Source organism: Physella acuta, unplaced genomic scaffold (genome assembly GCF_028476545.2).
Source record: "Physella acuta isolate Inbredline_101_S28 unplaced genomic scaffold, ASM2847654v3 ptg001531l, whole genome shotgun sequence".
NCBI lineage: Eukaryota > Metazoa > Mollusca > Gastropoda > Physidae > Physella > Physella acuta.
The window spans coordinates 217,663-235,012 of NW_026733046.1; the positions used below are offsets into that span (position 1 = coordinate 217,663).

Here is a 17,350-nt window from a genome sequence, read left to right on the forward strand (position 1 = left end):
ATTTTTTTACCAACAATCTGATGAAATTATTTGACGAAGAATCAGATGAAATTATTTGAGGAAAAATCATGTAGAAGCTGGTGAAATTAGTTCACTGAAACCAAAAAGGAATGACATACATGTCTGTTTTCCAGCTCAAGGTGTGAGATGAAAAAACCATGACACTTTCTTCTACCAAATGAACAGACTTGACTCAACCAACTCCAACCTTACACACACTTTCTACAAACAAATAAACTGACTTAAACCAACTCCAACTTTACTCAACTCAAAAGTAGAAATAGTGACGTTTATTTCTTACGATGCAAAACAACAAAAATAGTTTATTTACAAAAATGGCAACGATATTTATCAAATACTGACAATAAATTATCTACATGTAACATGAATAAAAAATAAACCTTTTATTATCACTAGCTTTGTCTCGCATGCTGCCTGTCTTTAAGTATTTAACAGAGTTTTGTCTGCTTCATTTGTCCTGACATCTGACATTTTCAAACAACTCCAAATTTTAAAAATCCCTTACACCCAAGTTATAAACCATCCTTGAGAATGTCCACAAACAATTTTCTGACATCTCTAAACCATCTCACAACTTGATAGAGAGCCTACACCTTCATCACTTAATGGAATGGATCCACTTGCTGCAAGAAGGATTCAAACCATCAGTCACTCAGCCAATATGATGGAGCACTGACTACAAACCAGTTGAAACACAATTTTTTTTGAATCCATTCATCTCCCCTACCTTTGACTACAAAATCTCATCAGAAATCTCCCACTTGAGCAGAGTTTGTTATCCAAACTTCTGGGAGAAACACAAAGTCTGGATTTAGTTGAAAGTGTAGTCATGTGTGGGGTCAGAAGGTCACGGACAACGTATCCAGAGGTCACAAGATCAAGGTCAAATCCAGAGGTCACAAGATCAAGGTCAAATCCAGAGATCACAAGATCAAATCCAGAGGTCACAAGATCAAGGTCAAATCCAGAGATCACAAGATCAAGGTCAAATCCAGAGGTCACAAGATAAAAGTCAAAACCAGAGGTCACAAGATCAAGGTCAAATCCAGAGGCCACAAGATCAAGGTCAAATCCAGAGATCACAAGATCAAGGTCAAATCAGAGGTCACAAGATCAAGGTCAAACCCAGAGATCACAAGATCAAATCCAGAGGTCACAAGATAAAAGTCAAAACCAGAGGTCACAAGATCAAGGTCAAATCCAGAGATCACAAGATCAAGGTCAAATCCAGAGGTCACAAGATCAAGGTCAAATCCAGAGGTCACAAGATCAAGGTCAAATCCAGAGGTCACAAGATAAAAGTCAAAACCAGATGTCACAAGATCAAGGTCAAATCCAGAGGTCACAAGATCAAGGTCAAATCCAGAGATCACAAGATCTAGGTCAAATCCAGAGGTCACAAGATCACGGTCAAATCCAGAGGTCACAAGATCAAGGTCAAATCCAGAGGTCACAAGATCAACAAATCCAGAGGTCACAAGATCAAGGTCAAATCCAGAGGTCACAAGATCAACCAATCCAGAGGTGAGAAGGTCAAGACCTGGCAAAGCTCTTGAGGCTGTACATGAAGTTCTGGCAGCGCAGCTGGACAGCGAGGTCTGTCATGAAGGTGTTGATGACCGAGTCCTTCTCGTTCTTCTTGCTCTCAAACACAACTACCAGCCAGATTCGCACGTCCACGCGGGTGATGAAGTAGGAGCTGTAGGGTCTCTGGGGATGGGAGCAGGGGTGATGAAGTAGGAGCTGTAGGGTCTCTGGAGATGGGAGCAGGGGTGATGAAGTAGGAGCTGTAGGGTCTCTGGAGATGGGAGCAGGGGTGATGAAGTAGGAGCTGTAGGGTCTCTGGGGATGGGAGCAGGGGTGGGGAAGGTTGACATACATACATACAGAATCCAAGTTTTGACACAATGTCTATGCACATTTATAAATTTAACTCTTTAAAGAATAAAAAGACAGTTCTAATTTAAATATTTAATAGAAAACACATGCAAATGGGACAGTAGTTGGCTAGTAGAGTTCCTGACTGCCAACCCAAAAGTTTGAGTTCAGATCCTGGGATTAAGTCTGTAGGACATCCCTGAGTCCACCTGACTGTGGTGGGAAAGTTAAATGTGCACAGACCTGAACACACAATTCCTTTATGGCAGAGGTCACAGAATCAGATGACCTCTACTTCATCTACCATACAGGCAGGCCTGAAATGGCAACTTTTGTTTTCTCTACTTGTTGATAATAAAGAATTTAAAAAATCTGAGACTTAAAACATGAACAAATAGGGCGGACATGTCTGACAGTTGGCAGAAGGAAAATTTAAAATTATTTATTTTACACCTGGCTCAGGATTTCAGGTCAACTTGACATTTGTTGACCTTGACCTCAACCACTGACCTTTTCTGTGGGCTTGTCATAAAAATAATGGAGTTTATCAAAACTGTTTTCTGTTGAGCTGAGTAGCATGACCAATGCAGGCCAATGGATGGCATTGATGGATCTTTCCTGGAGGTCAAATCATAACAACTGTTTACGCAGTCAATTATTTATTGCACTAAACATAACTAAAGATCAGTAGTTTAATTGTTTAGTCCACTAATAAATAATTGTTAAATAATTTTGGCATTTACAACAAATTATTTTTCTTTTTAAGATATAATTTTTCTGTTGAAGCAATTTTGTTGTGCTCACCATGGGGTATGAAAATATGGGGGGGTAAGTGTCCATCCCCTGGGTGGTCTCTGCGTACTTGTTAGGGTGGTGGTAACCCCCCTCACCCACACGACTGCTCAGACCTTTGGCCTCTAGGATGAGGTAGATGTTGGTGGCGTCTGACTTTCTCTGAAAGGCTTGCACCCTGCAACATGTTCGTTCAAATTTCTAGTCAATCTTATAAAACTTTTTTTTTTAAACTAAAATCATTTGGAGAGCTATTGTTTTGTTACATGTTTAAAAATCTAAGTTCCACGCTTACTTTCCAAAAAAATCTTCTGGAGCTTTGGCGAGATTTGCTTTCATCTCTGCTGGGATGGTTTGCTTAGACAGGACATGATAGAAATAGAAACCAAACTGGGAAGAAATGTTTTAGACATGAGAGAAACACCAAACAAGATGGGAGACTTGTAGCTTTCATTTAAAACTGGCTGCAATTTCACACTCCATATAAAATGTGACTAACTTAATTAAACAAACAGAAAACAACTGTTTTCATGTCCAAAAAAATGTGTTGAAATTGTAGAAATACCTTTGATAAAAGGATTCCCTTAAGTTTTAGCAACCAGGCATGTAGTGGGGGAAATGGGCTGGTTTTTCCAGAAGTTCTGCCAAATGATGATTTTACCTGCAAATTTAAAAATATCATCACAGTAAATTATAACTTGCTTTTGAAAATTGTAAAAATGGGGTTGTAAAGAGTGGGTTCATCTTGCTTTAGGTGTAAGGGAGGGCCAGAGAGAGAGACTGACCTCTTTGACTGGGGTCATCTTGCCCCAGGTGTTGAGTTTGCTGTGCGCCAGGTGTAGCTGGAGAACGCTGGCTAGGTAGTCCCAGGTGGAGATGTGGATCTGGGCGTGTAGCAGGTGACACAGGCTTTCAACCTCCAGGCTGGGGGGAAAAGTTTTAAATCATTGGGGGACAAGTTTTAAATCATGTCAGACTGGGGGGGGACGGGGGGGGAGAGTTTTAATTGTCAGAATGGGGGGGGGGGGTGGAGAAAAAAAAGGCTAAAAGAAACGTGTGGTGTGTTAACCCCTATGTGTAGTGCAACTAAACCATCCCTACCTGAAGACAGCTTTGAGCGAGGCCACCAGGGGATGATGGAAGCCCTTCATGTGGTCCTTCATGATCTCCTCAGCCATCATGACCAGGTCCTCAAAGCTCATCCAGTTCCTCATCCCTCCCAGGCTGGACAGCTGCTCGTAGCTGCAGTCTGCAGTTAAGTCAAAAACTCAAGGACATTTCCGCAGTCTGCAGTTAAGTCAAAAACTCAAGGACATTTCCGCAGTCTGCAGTTAAGTCAAAAACTCAAGGACATTTCCGCAGTCTGCAGTTAAGTCAAAAACTCAAGGACATTTCCACAGTCTGCAGTTAAGTCAAAAACTCAAGGACATTTCCGCAGTCTGCAGTTAAGTTAAAAACTCAAGGACATTTCCGCAGTCTGCAGTTAAGTCAAAAACTCAAGGACATTTCCGCAGTCTGCAGTTAAGTCAAAAACTCAAGGACATTTCCGCAGTCTGCAGTTAAGTCAAAAACTCAAGGACATTTCCGCAGTCTGCAGTTAAGTCAAAAACTCAAGGACATTTCCGCAGTCTGCAGTTAAGTCAAAAACTCAAGGACATTTCCGCAGTCTGCAGTTAAGTCAAAAACTCAAGGACATTTCCGCAGTCTGCAGTTAAGTCAAAAACTCAAGGACATTTCTGCAGTCTGCAGTTAAGTCAAAAACTCAAGGACATTTCTGCAGTCTGCAGTTAAGTCAAAAACTCAAGGACATTTCCGCAGTCTGCAGTTAAGTCAAAAACTCAAGGACATTTCCGCAGTCTGCAGTTAAGTCAAAAACTCAAGGACATTTCCGCAGTCTGCAGTTAAGTCAAAAACTCAAGGACATTTCCGCAGTCTGCAGTTAAGTCAAAAACTCAAGGACATTTCCGCAGTCTGCAGTTAAGTCAAAAACTCAAGGACATTTCCGCAGTCTGCAGTTAAGTCAAAAACTCAAGGACATTTCCGCAGTCTGCAGTTAAGTCAAAAACTCAAGGACATTTCCACAGTCTGCAGTTAAGTCAAAAACTCAAGGACATTTCCGCAGTCTGCAGTTAAGTCAAAAACTCAAGGACATTTCCAGTCTGCAGTTAAGTCAAAAACTCAAGGACATTTCCGCAGTCTGCAGTTAAGTCAAAAACTCAAGGACATTTCCGCAGTCTGCAGTTAAGTCAAAAACTCAAGGACATTTCCGCAGTCTGCAGTTAAGTCAAAAACTCAAGGACATTTCCGCAGTCTGCAGTTAAGTCAAAAACTCAAGGACATTTCTGCAGTCTGCAGTTAAGTCAAAAACTCAAGGACATTTCCGCAGTCTGCAGTTAAGTCAAAAACTCAAGGACATTTCCGCAGTCTGCAGTTAAGTCAAAAACTCAAGGACATTTCCGCAGTCTGCAGTTAAGTCAAAAACTCAAGGACATTTCCGCAGTCTGCAGTTAAGTCAAAAACTCAAGGACATTTCCGCAGTCTGCAGTTAAGTCAAAAACTCAAGGACATTTCCGCAGTCTGCAGTTAAGTCAAAAACTCAAGGACATTTCCACAGTCTGCAGTTAAGTCAAAAACTCAAGGACATTTCCGCAGTCTGCAGTTAAGTCAAAAACTCAAGGACATTTCCAGTCTGCAGTTAAGTCAAAAACTCAAGGACATTTCCGCAGTCTGCAGTTAAGTCAAAAACTCAAGGACATTTCCGCAGTCTGCAGTTAAGTCAAAAACTCAAGGACATTTCCGCAGTCTGCAGTTAAGTCAAAAACTCAAGGACATTTCCGCAGTCTGCAGTTAAGTCAAAAACTCAAGGACATTTCTGCAGTCTGCAGTTAAGTCAAAAACTCAAGGACATTTCCGCAGTCTGCAGTTAAGTCAAAAACTCAAGGACATTTCCGCAGTCTGCAGTTAAGTCAAAAACTCAAGGACATTTCCGCAGTCTGCAGTTAAGTCAAAAACTCAAGGACATTTCCGCAGTCTGCAGTTAAGTCAAAAACTCAAGGACATTTCCAGTCTGCAGTTAAGTCAAAAACTCAAGGACATTTCCGCAGTCTGCAGTTAAGTCAAAAACTCAAGGACAATACCACAGTCTGCAGTTAAGTTAAAAACTCAAGGACATTTCCAGTCTTCAGTTAAGTCAAAAACTCAAGGACAATACCGCAGTCTGCAGTTAAGTCAAAAACTCAAGGACATTTCCACAGTCTTCATTTAAGTCAAAAAAACTCAAGGACATTTCCGCAGTCCTCAGTTAAGTCCGTGCTTTGATCAAAGCTTGCAATTTTTTTTTGCTATTCTAAGGCGACTTAAGACATTTATAAATTCTATCAGGGAAATAAATATTTAAATTGATGGTGAAGCTTAAACTCGTTAAGCATAATCAACTAATCTTCAATATTTAACTTCAGTGTTAAAATTTTAGTTCTTGACAAATGCTACAAGAAGGCAGCCCTGCCTATGTAGCTGTAGGACAACTACCCCAGCTACTGGACAAAGGATACAATTCTATCATCTTCAACCTGGCGCGCACGAAGAAGAAAAGCTGGCCACTTATATGGGCAAGTAACTGATCTGACTCATTGACAGGCTTACTCTCCCCTGACTCTAAGGGCAGAGAACCAGGGGAGAGAGAGTTCTCCATGCGCTGGAACTCATGCAACAACATGGAGTAAATGGACTTGGCACTCTGAAATAGGAATCAACATAGAGTAGATGGACTTGGCACTCTGAAATAGGAATCAACATGGAGTAAATGGACTTGGCACTCTGAAATAGGAATCAACATGGAGTAGATGGACTTGGCACTCTGAAATAGGAATCAACATGGAGTAGATGGACTTGGCACTCTGAAATAGGAATCAACATGGAGTAGATGGACTTGGCACTCTGAAATAGGAATCAACATGGAGTAGATGGACTTGGCACTCTGAAATAGGAATCAACATGGAGTAGATGGACTTGGCACTCTGAAATAGGAATCAACATGGAGTAAATGGACTTGGCACTCTGAAATAGGAATCAACATGGAGTAGATGGACTTGGCACTCTGAAATAGGAATCAACATGGAGTAGATGGACTTGGCACTCTGAAATAGGAATCAACATGGAGTAGATGGACTTGGCACTCTGAAATAGGAATCAACATGGAGTAGATGGACTTGGCACTCTGAAATAGGAATCAACATGGAGTAGATGGACTTGGCACTCTGAAATAGGAATCAACATGGAGTAGATGGACTTGGCACTCTGAAATAGGAATCAACATGGAGTAGATGGACTTGGCACTCTGAAATAGGAATCAACATGGAGTAGATGGACTTGGCACTCTGAAATAGGAATCAACATGGAGTAGATGGACTTGGCACTCTGAAATAGGAATCAACATGGAGTAGATGGACTTGGCACTCTGAAATAGGAATCAAGCATCAGTTTAAAGCTTTTAATGGTTTTTTTTTTTAATTTAAAGTTTAAGGGTCAGCCAAATTTATTTCATTAGGAAGTCTATACAACTCTCACTAAACACTTATCAAAATATTTTTGTTTTTATATTTCCTAAAAGATTAAGTGTTTTTGTCTGCATATTTAAAAAAAAAAGAATTTCTTAGCTAAAAATAATGATTTTGTATGAAAGTTTCATAAAAAAGTAATGTTCAGTCATACAGGATTAGTTTTTTAATCTAGCAAAAAGTGTGTTACAAGTGACAAAGTGAACTGACAAAAAGTCTGTGGTACAAGTAACAAAGTGAACTGACAAAAAGTCTGTGTTACAAGTGACAAAGTGAACTGACAAAAAGTCTGTGGTACAAGTGACAAAGTGAACTGACATCTTTAGAGCGCACAATCTGTGTGAACCTCTTCTGTCCCAGGAAAACAAGGTTGTTGTAGTTCTTCTCTGCTATGGCCAGCTGTGACAGGCACTGAAGAGTTTCTCCCCAGAAGGCTGCGTTGCTGAACTTGTGCCCATCTTTTTCATTATCCTGCAGGGAAAGATAACTCACTTTAAAGCTATTGTTTCATTATCCTTCAAGGAAAGATAACTTAATTTAAAGCTGTTGTTTAATTATCCTTCAAGGAAAGACAACCCAGTTTAAAGTAAATTAAAGCTATTTTTTTTAGCCAGTTACAAATGCAGCCTTAGGTTGGCTTGATAAAACCAACGCAAATATTCAATGAAAATATGGAATTTATTTCAATAGTTTATTCTACATCTGATTTCACATACTTTCTAATGCTCTAGTAATTGTGTAATTATAAAGTTTCTTAAAATAATTAGGCTCTTATTCATAGAAAATACAATTATTCTCATTAATAATGTAATGCAAATTACTTCACTGATTTACTCAAGACTTCATATGAAACAATTCCAATGAATACAAGATATTTATTCTGTCAGAGTTTGTACAAGATATTTATTCTGTCAGAGTTTGTACAAGATATTTATTCTGTCAGAGTTTGTACAAGATATTTATTCTGTCAGAGTTTGTACAAGATATTTATTCTGTCAGAGTTTGTACAAGATATTTATTCTGTTAGAGTTTGTACAAGATATTTATTCTGTCAGAGTTTGTACAAGATATTTATTCTGTCACAGTTGAATTTGCTTATGATCAACACAGCCACAGCCCAACAATCTACTTACCACACCACCTACTCACCAAACCAAAAATCTACTGACCACACCATCTACTGACCACACCATCCACTGACCACACCATCTACTGACCACACTATTTACTGACTTACTGACCACACCATCTACTGACCACACCATCCACTGACCACACCATCTACTGACCACACCATCTACTGACCACACCATCTACTGACCACACCATCTACTGACCACACTATTTACTGACTTACTGACCACACCATCTACTGACCACACCATCTACTGACCACACCATCTACTGACCACACCATCTACTGACCACACCATCTACTGACCACACCATCTACTGACCACACCATCTACTGACCACACCATCTACTGACCACACCATCCACTGACCACACCAACCCTCTACTACCACACCATCTACTGACCACACCATCTACTGACCACACCATCTACTGACCACACCATCGACTGACCACACCATCTACTGACCACACCATCGACTGACCACACCATCTACTCACCACACCATCTACTGACCACACCATCCACTGACCACACCATCTACTGACCACACCATCTACTGACCACACCATCTACTGACCACACCATCTACTGACCACACCATCTACTGACCACACCATCTACTGACCACACCATCAGCTGACCACACCATCTACTGACCACACCATCTACTGACCACATCATCTACTGACCACACCATCTACTCACCACCAGTTCCTTGGCCTTGTCGTAGTTGGCTTGACTGACCAGTACAAAATAATGTTCTAGAACAGATTCTTCATGTGAGATGGACGGAGAAGCTGGGTAATTTAGGACAGACTCTCTGGACGACATCCCTATAGCCTGACCCAGGGGAAAACAAAAACATCAAACATATACATCCACATAGATATTTAATAAATCTATTCACATATTTTGTTACATATATATATGTATTCCATCATAAAGGATCAATGTGTGGTAAAATCATGTTGAATTTGATATAATTGTTACTATTTTACAATACTTGCATTATTCTAACAAATAAAGATATTTTCATTGTAAAAGAGACCAAAATATGCATCGTTAATTATTTAAAATCATGGATGGTTAACATTTTAGATGGGACATTAAGTGTTGGGTAGACTGAATTAGATGGGAGACAGAATTAGATGGGACATTAAGTGTTGGGTAGACTGAATTAGATGGGACATTAAGTGTTGGGTAGACTGAATTAGATGGGACATTAAGTGTTGGGTAGACTGAATTAGATGGGACATTAAGTCTTGGGTAGACTGAATTAGATGGGACATTAAGTGTTGGGTAGACTGAATTAGATGGGACATTAAGTCTTGGGTAGACTGAATTAGATGGGAGACAGAATTAGATGGGACATTAAGTGTTGGGTAGACTGAATTAGATGGGACATTAAGTGTTGGGTAGACTGAATTAGATGGGACATTAAGTCTTGGGTAGACTGAATTAGATGGGACATTAAGTGTTGGGTAGACTGAATTAGATGGGACATTAAGTCTTGGGTAGACTGAATTAGATGGGACATTAAGTGTTGGGTAGACTGAATTAGATGGGACATTAAGTGTTGGGTAGACTGAATTAGATGGGACATTGTTGAGTAGACTGAATTAGATGGGACATTGTTGGGTAGACTGAATTAGATGGGACATTAAGTCTTGGGTAGACTGAATTAGATGGGACATTAAGTGTTGAGTAGACTGAATTAGATGGGACATTGTTGGGTAGACTGAATTAGATGGGACATTGTTGAGTAGACTGAATTAGATAGGACATTAAGTGTTGGGTAGACTGAATTAGATGGGACATTAAGTGTTGGGTAGACTGAATTAGATGGGACATTAAGTCTTGGGTAGACTGAATTAGATAGGACATTAAGTCTTGGGTAGACTGAATTAGATGGGACATTAAGTGTTGGGTAGACTGAATTAGATGGGACATTAAGTGTTGGGTAGACTGAATTAGATGGGACATTAAGTGTTGGGTAGACTGAATTAGATGGGACATTAAGTCTTGGGTAGACTGAATTAGATGGGACATTAAGTGTTGGGTAGACTGAATTAGATGGGACATTAAGTGTTGGGTAGACTGAATTAGATGGGACATTAAGTGTTGGGTAGACTGAATTAGATGGGACATTAAGTCTTGGGTAGACTGAATTAGATGGGACATTAAGTGTTGGGTAGACTGAATTAGATGGGACATTAAGTGTTGGGTAGACTGAATTAGATGGGACATTAAGTCTTGGGTAGACTGAATTAGATGGGACATTAAGTCTTGGGTAGACTGAATTAGATGGGACATTAAGTGTTGGGTAGACTGAATTAGATGGGACATTAAGTGTTGGGTAGACTGAATTAGATGGGACATTAAGTGTTGGGTAGACTGAATTAGATGGGACATTAAGTGTTGGGTAGACTGAATTAGATGGGACATTGTTGGGTAGACTGAATTAGATGGGACATTAAGTGTTGGGTAGACTGAATTAGATGGGACATTAAGTGTTGGGTAGACTGAATTAGATGGGACATTAAGTGTTGGGTAGACTGAATTAGATGGGACATTAAGTGTTGGGTAGACTGAATTAGATGGGACATTAAGTGTTGGGTAGACTGAATTAGATGGGACATTAAGTGTTGGGTAGACTGAATTAGATGGGACATTAAGTGTTGGGTAGACTGAATTAGATGGGACATTAAGTGTTGGGTAGACTGAATTAGATGGGACATTGTTGGGTAGACTGAATTAGATGGGACATTAAGTCTTGGGTAGACTGAATTAGATGGGACATTAAGTGTTGGGTAGACTGAATTAGATGGGACATTAAGTCTTGGGTAGACTGAATTAGATGGGACATTAAGTCTTGGGTAGACTGAATTAGATGGGACATTATGTGTTGGGTAGACTGAATTAGATGGGACATTAAGTGTTGGGTAGACTGAATTAGATAGGACATTAAGTCTTGGGTAGACTGAATTAGATGGGACATTAAGTGTTGGGTAGACTGAATTAGATGGGACATTGTTGGGTAGACTGAATTAGGACATTAAGTGTTGGGTAGACTGAATTAGATGGGACATTGTTGGGTAGACTGAATTAGATGGGACATTGTTGGGTAGACTGAATTAGATGGGACATTGTTGGGTAGACTGAATTAGATGGGACATTAAGTCTTGGGTAGACTGAATTAGATGGGACATTAAGTGTTGGGTAGACTGAATTAGATGGGACATTAAGTGTTGGGTAGACTGAATTAGATGGGACATTAAGTGTTGGGTAGACTGAATTAGATGGGACATTAAGTGTTGGGTAGACTGAATTAGATGGGACATTAAGTGTTGGGTAGACTGAATTAGATGGGACATTAAGTGTTGGGTAGACTGAATTAGATGGGACATTGTTGGGTAGACTGAATTAGATGGGACATTAAGTCTTGGGTAGACTGAATTAGATGGGACATTAAGTGTTGGGTAGACTGAATTAGATGGGACATTAAGTCTTGGGTAGACTGAATTAGATGGGACATTAAGTCTTGGGTAGACTGAATTAGATGGGACATTATGTGTTGGGTAGACTGAATTAGATGGGACATTAAGTGTTGGGTAGACTGAATTAGATAGGACATTAAGTCTTGGGTAGACTGAATTAGATGGGACATTAAGTGTTGGGTAGACTGAATTAGATGGGACATTGTTGGGTAGACTGAATTAGGACATTAAGTGTTGGGTAGACTGAATTAGATGGGACATTGTTGGGTAGACTGAATTAGATGGGACATTGTTGGGTAGACTGAATTAGATGGGACATTGTTGGGTAGACTGAATTAGATGGGACATTAAGTCTTGGGTAGACTGAATTAGATGGGACATTAAGTGTTGGGTAGACTGAATTAGATGGGACATTAAGTGTTGGGTAGACTGAATTAGATGGGACATTAAGTGTTGGGTAGACTGAATTAGATGGGGCATAAAGTGGTCGATGGACTGAATTAGATACAACAAACTGAATGAAATAAAAGATGTATTCCTAGTAGAGCTCACACATACAAAAAAAAATCAGATTATATACTTTTGAATCCTCAACAACATTTTTAGCAAGCTCTGTTAACATTTATGGAACTAAAGATGAAATGTAGCCCTTATTCAATGTTTTAGCCAACAGTGAGTGACAGATACTAGGGATACATGAGGTATAGACAATAAAAAGTGTCCCAAACTTGATAATTTAAGCAGGGTCACTGTGCTATATGGTGACAGACTAACTACAGTTGTGACAAGTAACTGGAACAAGTTTACACTTGTGTCACTGTGCTATATGGTGACAGACTAACTACAGTTGTGACAAGTAACTGGAACAAGTTTACACTTGTGTCACTGTGCTATATGGTAACAGACTAACTACAGTTGTGACAAGTAACTGGAACAAGTTTACACTTGTGTCACTGTGCTATATGGTGACAGACTAACTACAGTTGTGACAAGTAACTGGAACAAGTTTACACTTGTGTCACTGTGCTATATGGTAACAGACTAACTACAGTTGTGACAAGTAACTGGAACAAGTTTACACTTGTGTCACTGTGCTATATGGTGACAGACTAACTACAGTTGTGACAAGTAACTGGAACAAGTTTACACTTGTGTCACTGTGCTATATGGTGACAGACTAACTACAGTTGTGACAAGTAACTGGAACAAGTTTACACTTGTGTCACTGTGCTATATGGTAACAGACTAACTACAGTTGTAACAAGTTTACACTTTACTTTCAGGAAAACAAAATGATATCCTCTAATAAAAATAGTAAACCAATAAGAAAAAATTGACAACAAGAAAAAATGACAGTCACTAACAGAGTTGGTGTTAGTAAACAACAGAGAAAACATGCTAGTACAAACTTAATGGATAAACAACAATCAAACAATGAATGCAATATTTCTATCTTGGCTCAGAATTAAACCAACTTCGCTGTTGTTTATACAATTGTATGCAGAACATTCAAGAAAGTGATGCTAGTTATATGTATATAATGATATGTTTGTTATATTATAGTGTTAACATTGTTGGATGCTTTGTTTGTTATATTTTAGTGTTAACATTTTTGAATGCTTTGTTTGTTATATTTTTAGTGTTCACATTGTTGGAAGCTTTGTTTGTTTAGTTTACACAATGTTAAGTTTGATGGATACTTATTGAACCTCGAATTTTATACATTTTCATTGTGTGCTAAGTTTTGAAATGTCAATAATAAATGTTTCCAGAATATTCTGGAATAAATTAAATATTTTAAAATGATAATATTTCTGCAAGGAAAAAATGAAATAATTTTTAATAGTCCTAGGATTTACTAAGAAATAAAATATTACTTTGGATTCCTGCTTTAAAAATATGATCAAGCTGATGAATACAACATAGATTATAACAAAACTACTCATATTGATTAACCCAGGTGTAAAATATACTATTGCTACAGCTATAGGATATAGTTTAATTAACAAGTTATTTAGGAGAAATGGCTTTATTTTAAATTATTTAAATTAAAATTACCATTTTTATTTCTAAGTTATTTATTATCTTGTTTTAATGTTGCGAATTTAACAAACAGAAATTATATTATTATATACAGTTAAAAAAACAACTATTATAATGATTTTGCCTAAGTGATAAAATTATAGTATGAAAGAGTATCCTCTGAAGCATTATTTTTCAAGAAATAGAAACAAACATTTAAAATTGAATTTTTAAAAAGTATAAACATGTGCAAATACTTCTTTTAATGGGAGATAAACAAGACAAACACTGAACAAGAGTTAAGTTACCTAAATGAAGTTTCCAGTGATGTAAATAAAAACTATCTGTAATGTAGGAAGACTTGACAATAAATGAATTTTCACAACAATTCCGAGTAAGAACTAACATCATTTAAATGGTTGTCATTCCACTACTCCAGTAAGTATTAATATTATTTAATGTCTTTTAAATGTAACAACAGTATTGAATGCTTATCTTTCTACCAAATATTTAAATATTTGTAAAAAAAATTATCTGGCCAGTTAAACAATACATAACTAAGTCTCAAGTGTGATTAGATGGTAAACAAAAGTTTAAATAGGTGGTGATAATTTTTTAGCATTTTCAGATAAATTTTATTTTATTCTGAAATTATGTTTAATTTTCAAGGTAGGTTGTTTAACATAATGTCTATAATAATACAAAGTACCTATCCTCTATTCTCAATAGAAAACCTTTTATATTTAAAAATAAAGAAGAAAGTCATAACTTTAATGAATGTGAAAATGAGGTTTAAAAATGGTTACGTACCAAATCTCTAGGGCTAGGGTCAACTAGTGCCCATTTGTTCCCTTTCTTGGACCTGATGAAAAGGTGGTTGTATTTTAATTGTAATATAACTGGTCTTAAAATCTCTTACGTGATATAACATTAGAAACATTAACTCTACTTTTGTATAATACTTATAGAGGTTAAGTGTGTAAATCACACTTTTGATGAAAGTTAAGTCATGGTCAACTGTAGTATAGTCATATCTACAAGTAACAAATAAAGATTATTATAATGTAAAAGAGCTTGTCGGAAGAGATTATAATTATTTTATAGTGACCCGACAGGTTTTCACTAGTGTTGTGGCTGTCTCTGCATTAAAAACTGAAAGCCACCTCTCCCACTTCAATTCTGCAACTGTATCAAAATAATTTAAATGCTTTAAGTAGCTGGTATCATCTGTATTCCTACTGAACAATACTTTAAAAAAAAAAATTATTATTTCTATAGACTATCTATTTTTTAATGTGATACACTTATATAACAAAATCACATTGCATGTTTTAAAAATAAATTTATTTAATGTTCACCTCTAGGCCATATACGCCCTATTATTATTGCTAGGCCTAAAGTTACAGATACCCTTTTGATTCATTTTGAACTGGGTGGTCTATGTGGCTGACGATGTAAAGAGGGGTTGGAACTGGCATTGTAATGATAGCCAATAGATATGCAAATATTGTTATATGAATGACAAAGGTATGCACTGGTATGTAATATTATAAGCTATTAACATAATGTAGGCTACATAGAGTTCACCTGTTTCTGTGACCTTGGCATATAGATTCTAAAGGGATAGTGGAGTTAGCACTATGTCCAGCTGTCTTTACTTTCCTAATGTCAGTCAGGTACCTATTAGTGCTGGCTGAGATGTCTTTACTTTCCTAATGTCAGTCAGGTACCTATTAGTGCTGGCTGAGATGTCTTTACTTTCCTAATGTCAGTCAGGTACCTATTAGTGCTGGCTGAGTGTTTACTTTCCTAATGTCAGCCAGGTACCTATTAGTGCTGGCTGAGTGTTTACTTTCCTAATGTCAGCCAGGTACCTATTAGTGCTGGCTGAGTGTTTACTTTCCTAATGTCAGCCAGGTACCAATTAGTGCTGGCTGAGTGTTTACTTTCCTAATGTCAGCCAGGTACCAATTAGTGCTGGCTGAGTGGTCCTCCAGTACAGACTCAAGTGAGCCTAAGATCAAAACTTGAGACAAACATTTTTTGTCTTATGTGTTTTTTAATAGTTATTTTATTATAGGGCCCTATTTGAAAAGTTGTCAAATGTAGTATGTGTTACGTCCAGGTTTAGTTTAACGCAGAAAATGATTTGTGACAATCTTCTGTACTTTATTTGGTCTCAACTCTCCACATAACATGAGATCACACTAGTTGAGGGGGAGGGGGGGGTCTGTAATTTTGTGACAATGTGTGATAAAGAGGAGGGGGGTTCAGATGGTGGGATGTCACACTTTTTCATTATTAAAAAGCAATGTTAGAAAACGAATTTTAGCCGTTATTTAGTGTTTTAGAAAACTGTTTTAATAAATGTAATAGGAATTGATTAAAATACTCTGTTGACAGAGTTCAGACAAGATTTTGGAAAAAATATCCTATTTTAAGAAAAATTCAACTGCAATTTTGAGGGGGGGGGGGGGTGGTAGGCTGAGATGTGACATCATTTTAGGGTCTGGTTTTTTGTGACGTTGTGTGATGGAGGGGGAGGTAAAAATTATCACAAAAAAAGCGTGACTTCATTTAAGGATAACCTCTAGGCAGTAGAATCTAGATCTAGTCAATCTAGTGTGGTCACGTAGTATAGTTTAGTTATTAGTAATATTAGTAGGATTAGTTGATTCGTTTGGAACTTTCAGGTTTTTACTTGAGGATGATAGATCTACTATTTTAGTTAATTTTAGTTTATTTTAGGGTTATTCTTTTCATTTTAAATGTTCAATTAGGCTAAATAAAATGTAGGGCCTAGATCTAATAGTTTGGACCCAAAATCAAAAAGACAAAATGATGCTGCATTTTACATTTTAATTGCTTTTTTAACCAAACGACCTAGAAAATAAAAAAGCCATAAAAAATATAAATGACGAGGAAAGAGTCGAGATCGTCAGACCTGATGATCGCATTTTAATAATTTAATAATAATGAAATTTAATATGATGATGATGTATGAGAGAAAATTATATAGTATATAGATTTAGCTATGTTAAGGACAAACATTTTCAAATTCAACTGCGTTTGTAATTTTAAAAATATCCTAAAATAGTGCTAGACTAGATCTAGATTGTCTTAGTACTAGTACTAAAGCTCTTCGAAATAAATCAGGATCTAGAGTCTAGATTCTAGACTGTGAAAAAAGTTGTTATCGTTGTAGCTCTTCAATATGAAAACATTACTTTTACACTTTAGTCTACTTTATTCTTTTCGCACCAAATTTGGGCCCATACTTTTTAAATGTTACTTTTTGTAGGCTACATTAGTACATAGAATCATAGATCTATCTAAATTCTAAATATAAGAATACAATTAAAAATAAATTCTAGATCTAATCTAGATCTATATTATAATCTAATCTGATCTAATCTATATCTGGAATCTAGTCTAAATCTAGATT

The 17,350-nt window shown here is 37.4% G+C and overlaps 1 protein-coding gene across 5 annotated transcripts; it reads right to left on the minus strand.

Moving 5' to 3' along the window:
• Positions 1-1,421: 1,421 nt before the first annotated feature.
• LOC131928683 (KICSTOR subunit 2) lies at positions 1,422-17,145 on the minus strand. Of its 5 annotated transcripts, none has more exons than XM_059284768.1 (13): positions 16,955-17,144; positions 14,716-14,767; positions 14,214-14,249; positions 9,092-9,226; positions 7,566-7,718; positions 6,243-6,427; positions 3,793-3,933; positions 3,477-3,615; positions 3,257-3,352; positions 2,987-3,081; positions 2,704-2,869; positions 2,410-2,517; positions 1,422-1,731 (listed from the first exon to the last, which is right to left on the minus strand). In XM_059284768.1, exons 4-13 carry the CDS (start codon positions 9,215-9,217, stop codon positions 1,555-1,557), a joined length of 1,386 nt encoding a protein of 461 aa, XP_059140751.1. In that variant the 5' UTR covers positions 9,218-9,226; positions 14,214-14,249; positions 14,716-14,767; positions 16,955-17,144; the 3' UTR covers positions 1,422-1,554. The 5 variants fall into 5 exon arrangements, with proteins under 5 accessions (XP_059140751.1, XP_059140752.1, XP_059140750.1 ...); XM_059284769.1 differs by having other exon boundaries at positions 17,033-17,135; XM_059284767.1 differs by lacking the exon at positions 14,214-14,249 and having other exon boundaries at positions 16,955-17,145.
• Positions 17,146-17,350: the final 205 nt, after the last annotated feature.

Excerpts from the sequence above, each read along its gene's own strand:
- LOC131928683 (XM_059284767.1), bottom strand. Across the intron at positions 9,227-14,715 it reads ACCCTAGCCCTAGAGATTTG|GCTATAGGGATGTCGTCCAG; the intron begins GTACGTAACCAT and ends CCCCTGGGTCAG. Across the intron at positions 6,428-7,565 it reads AGATTGTGCGCTCTAAAGAT|AGTGCCAAGTCCATTTACTC; the intron begins GTCAGTTCACTT and ends TTCCTATTTCAG.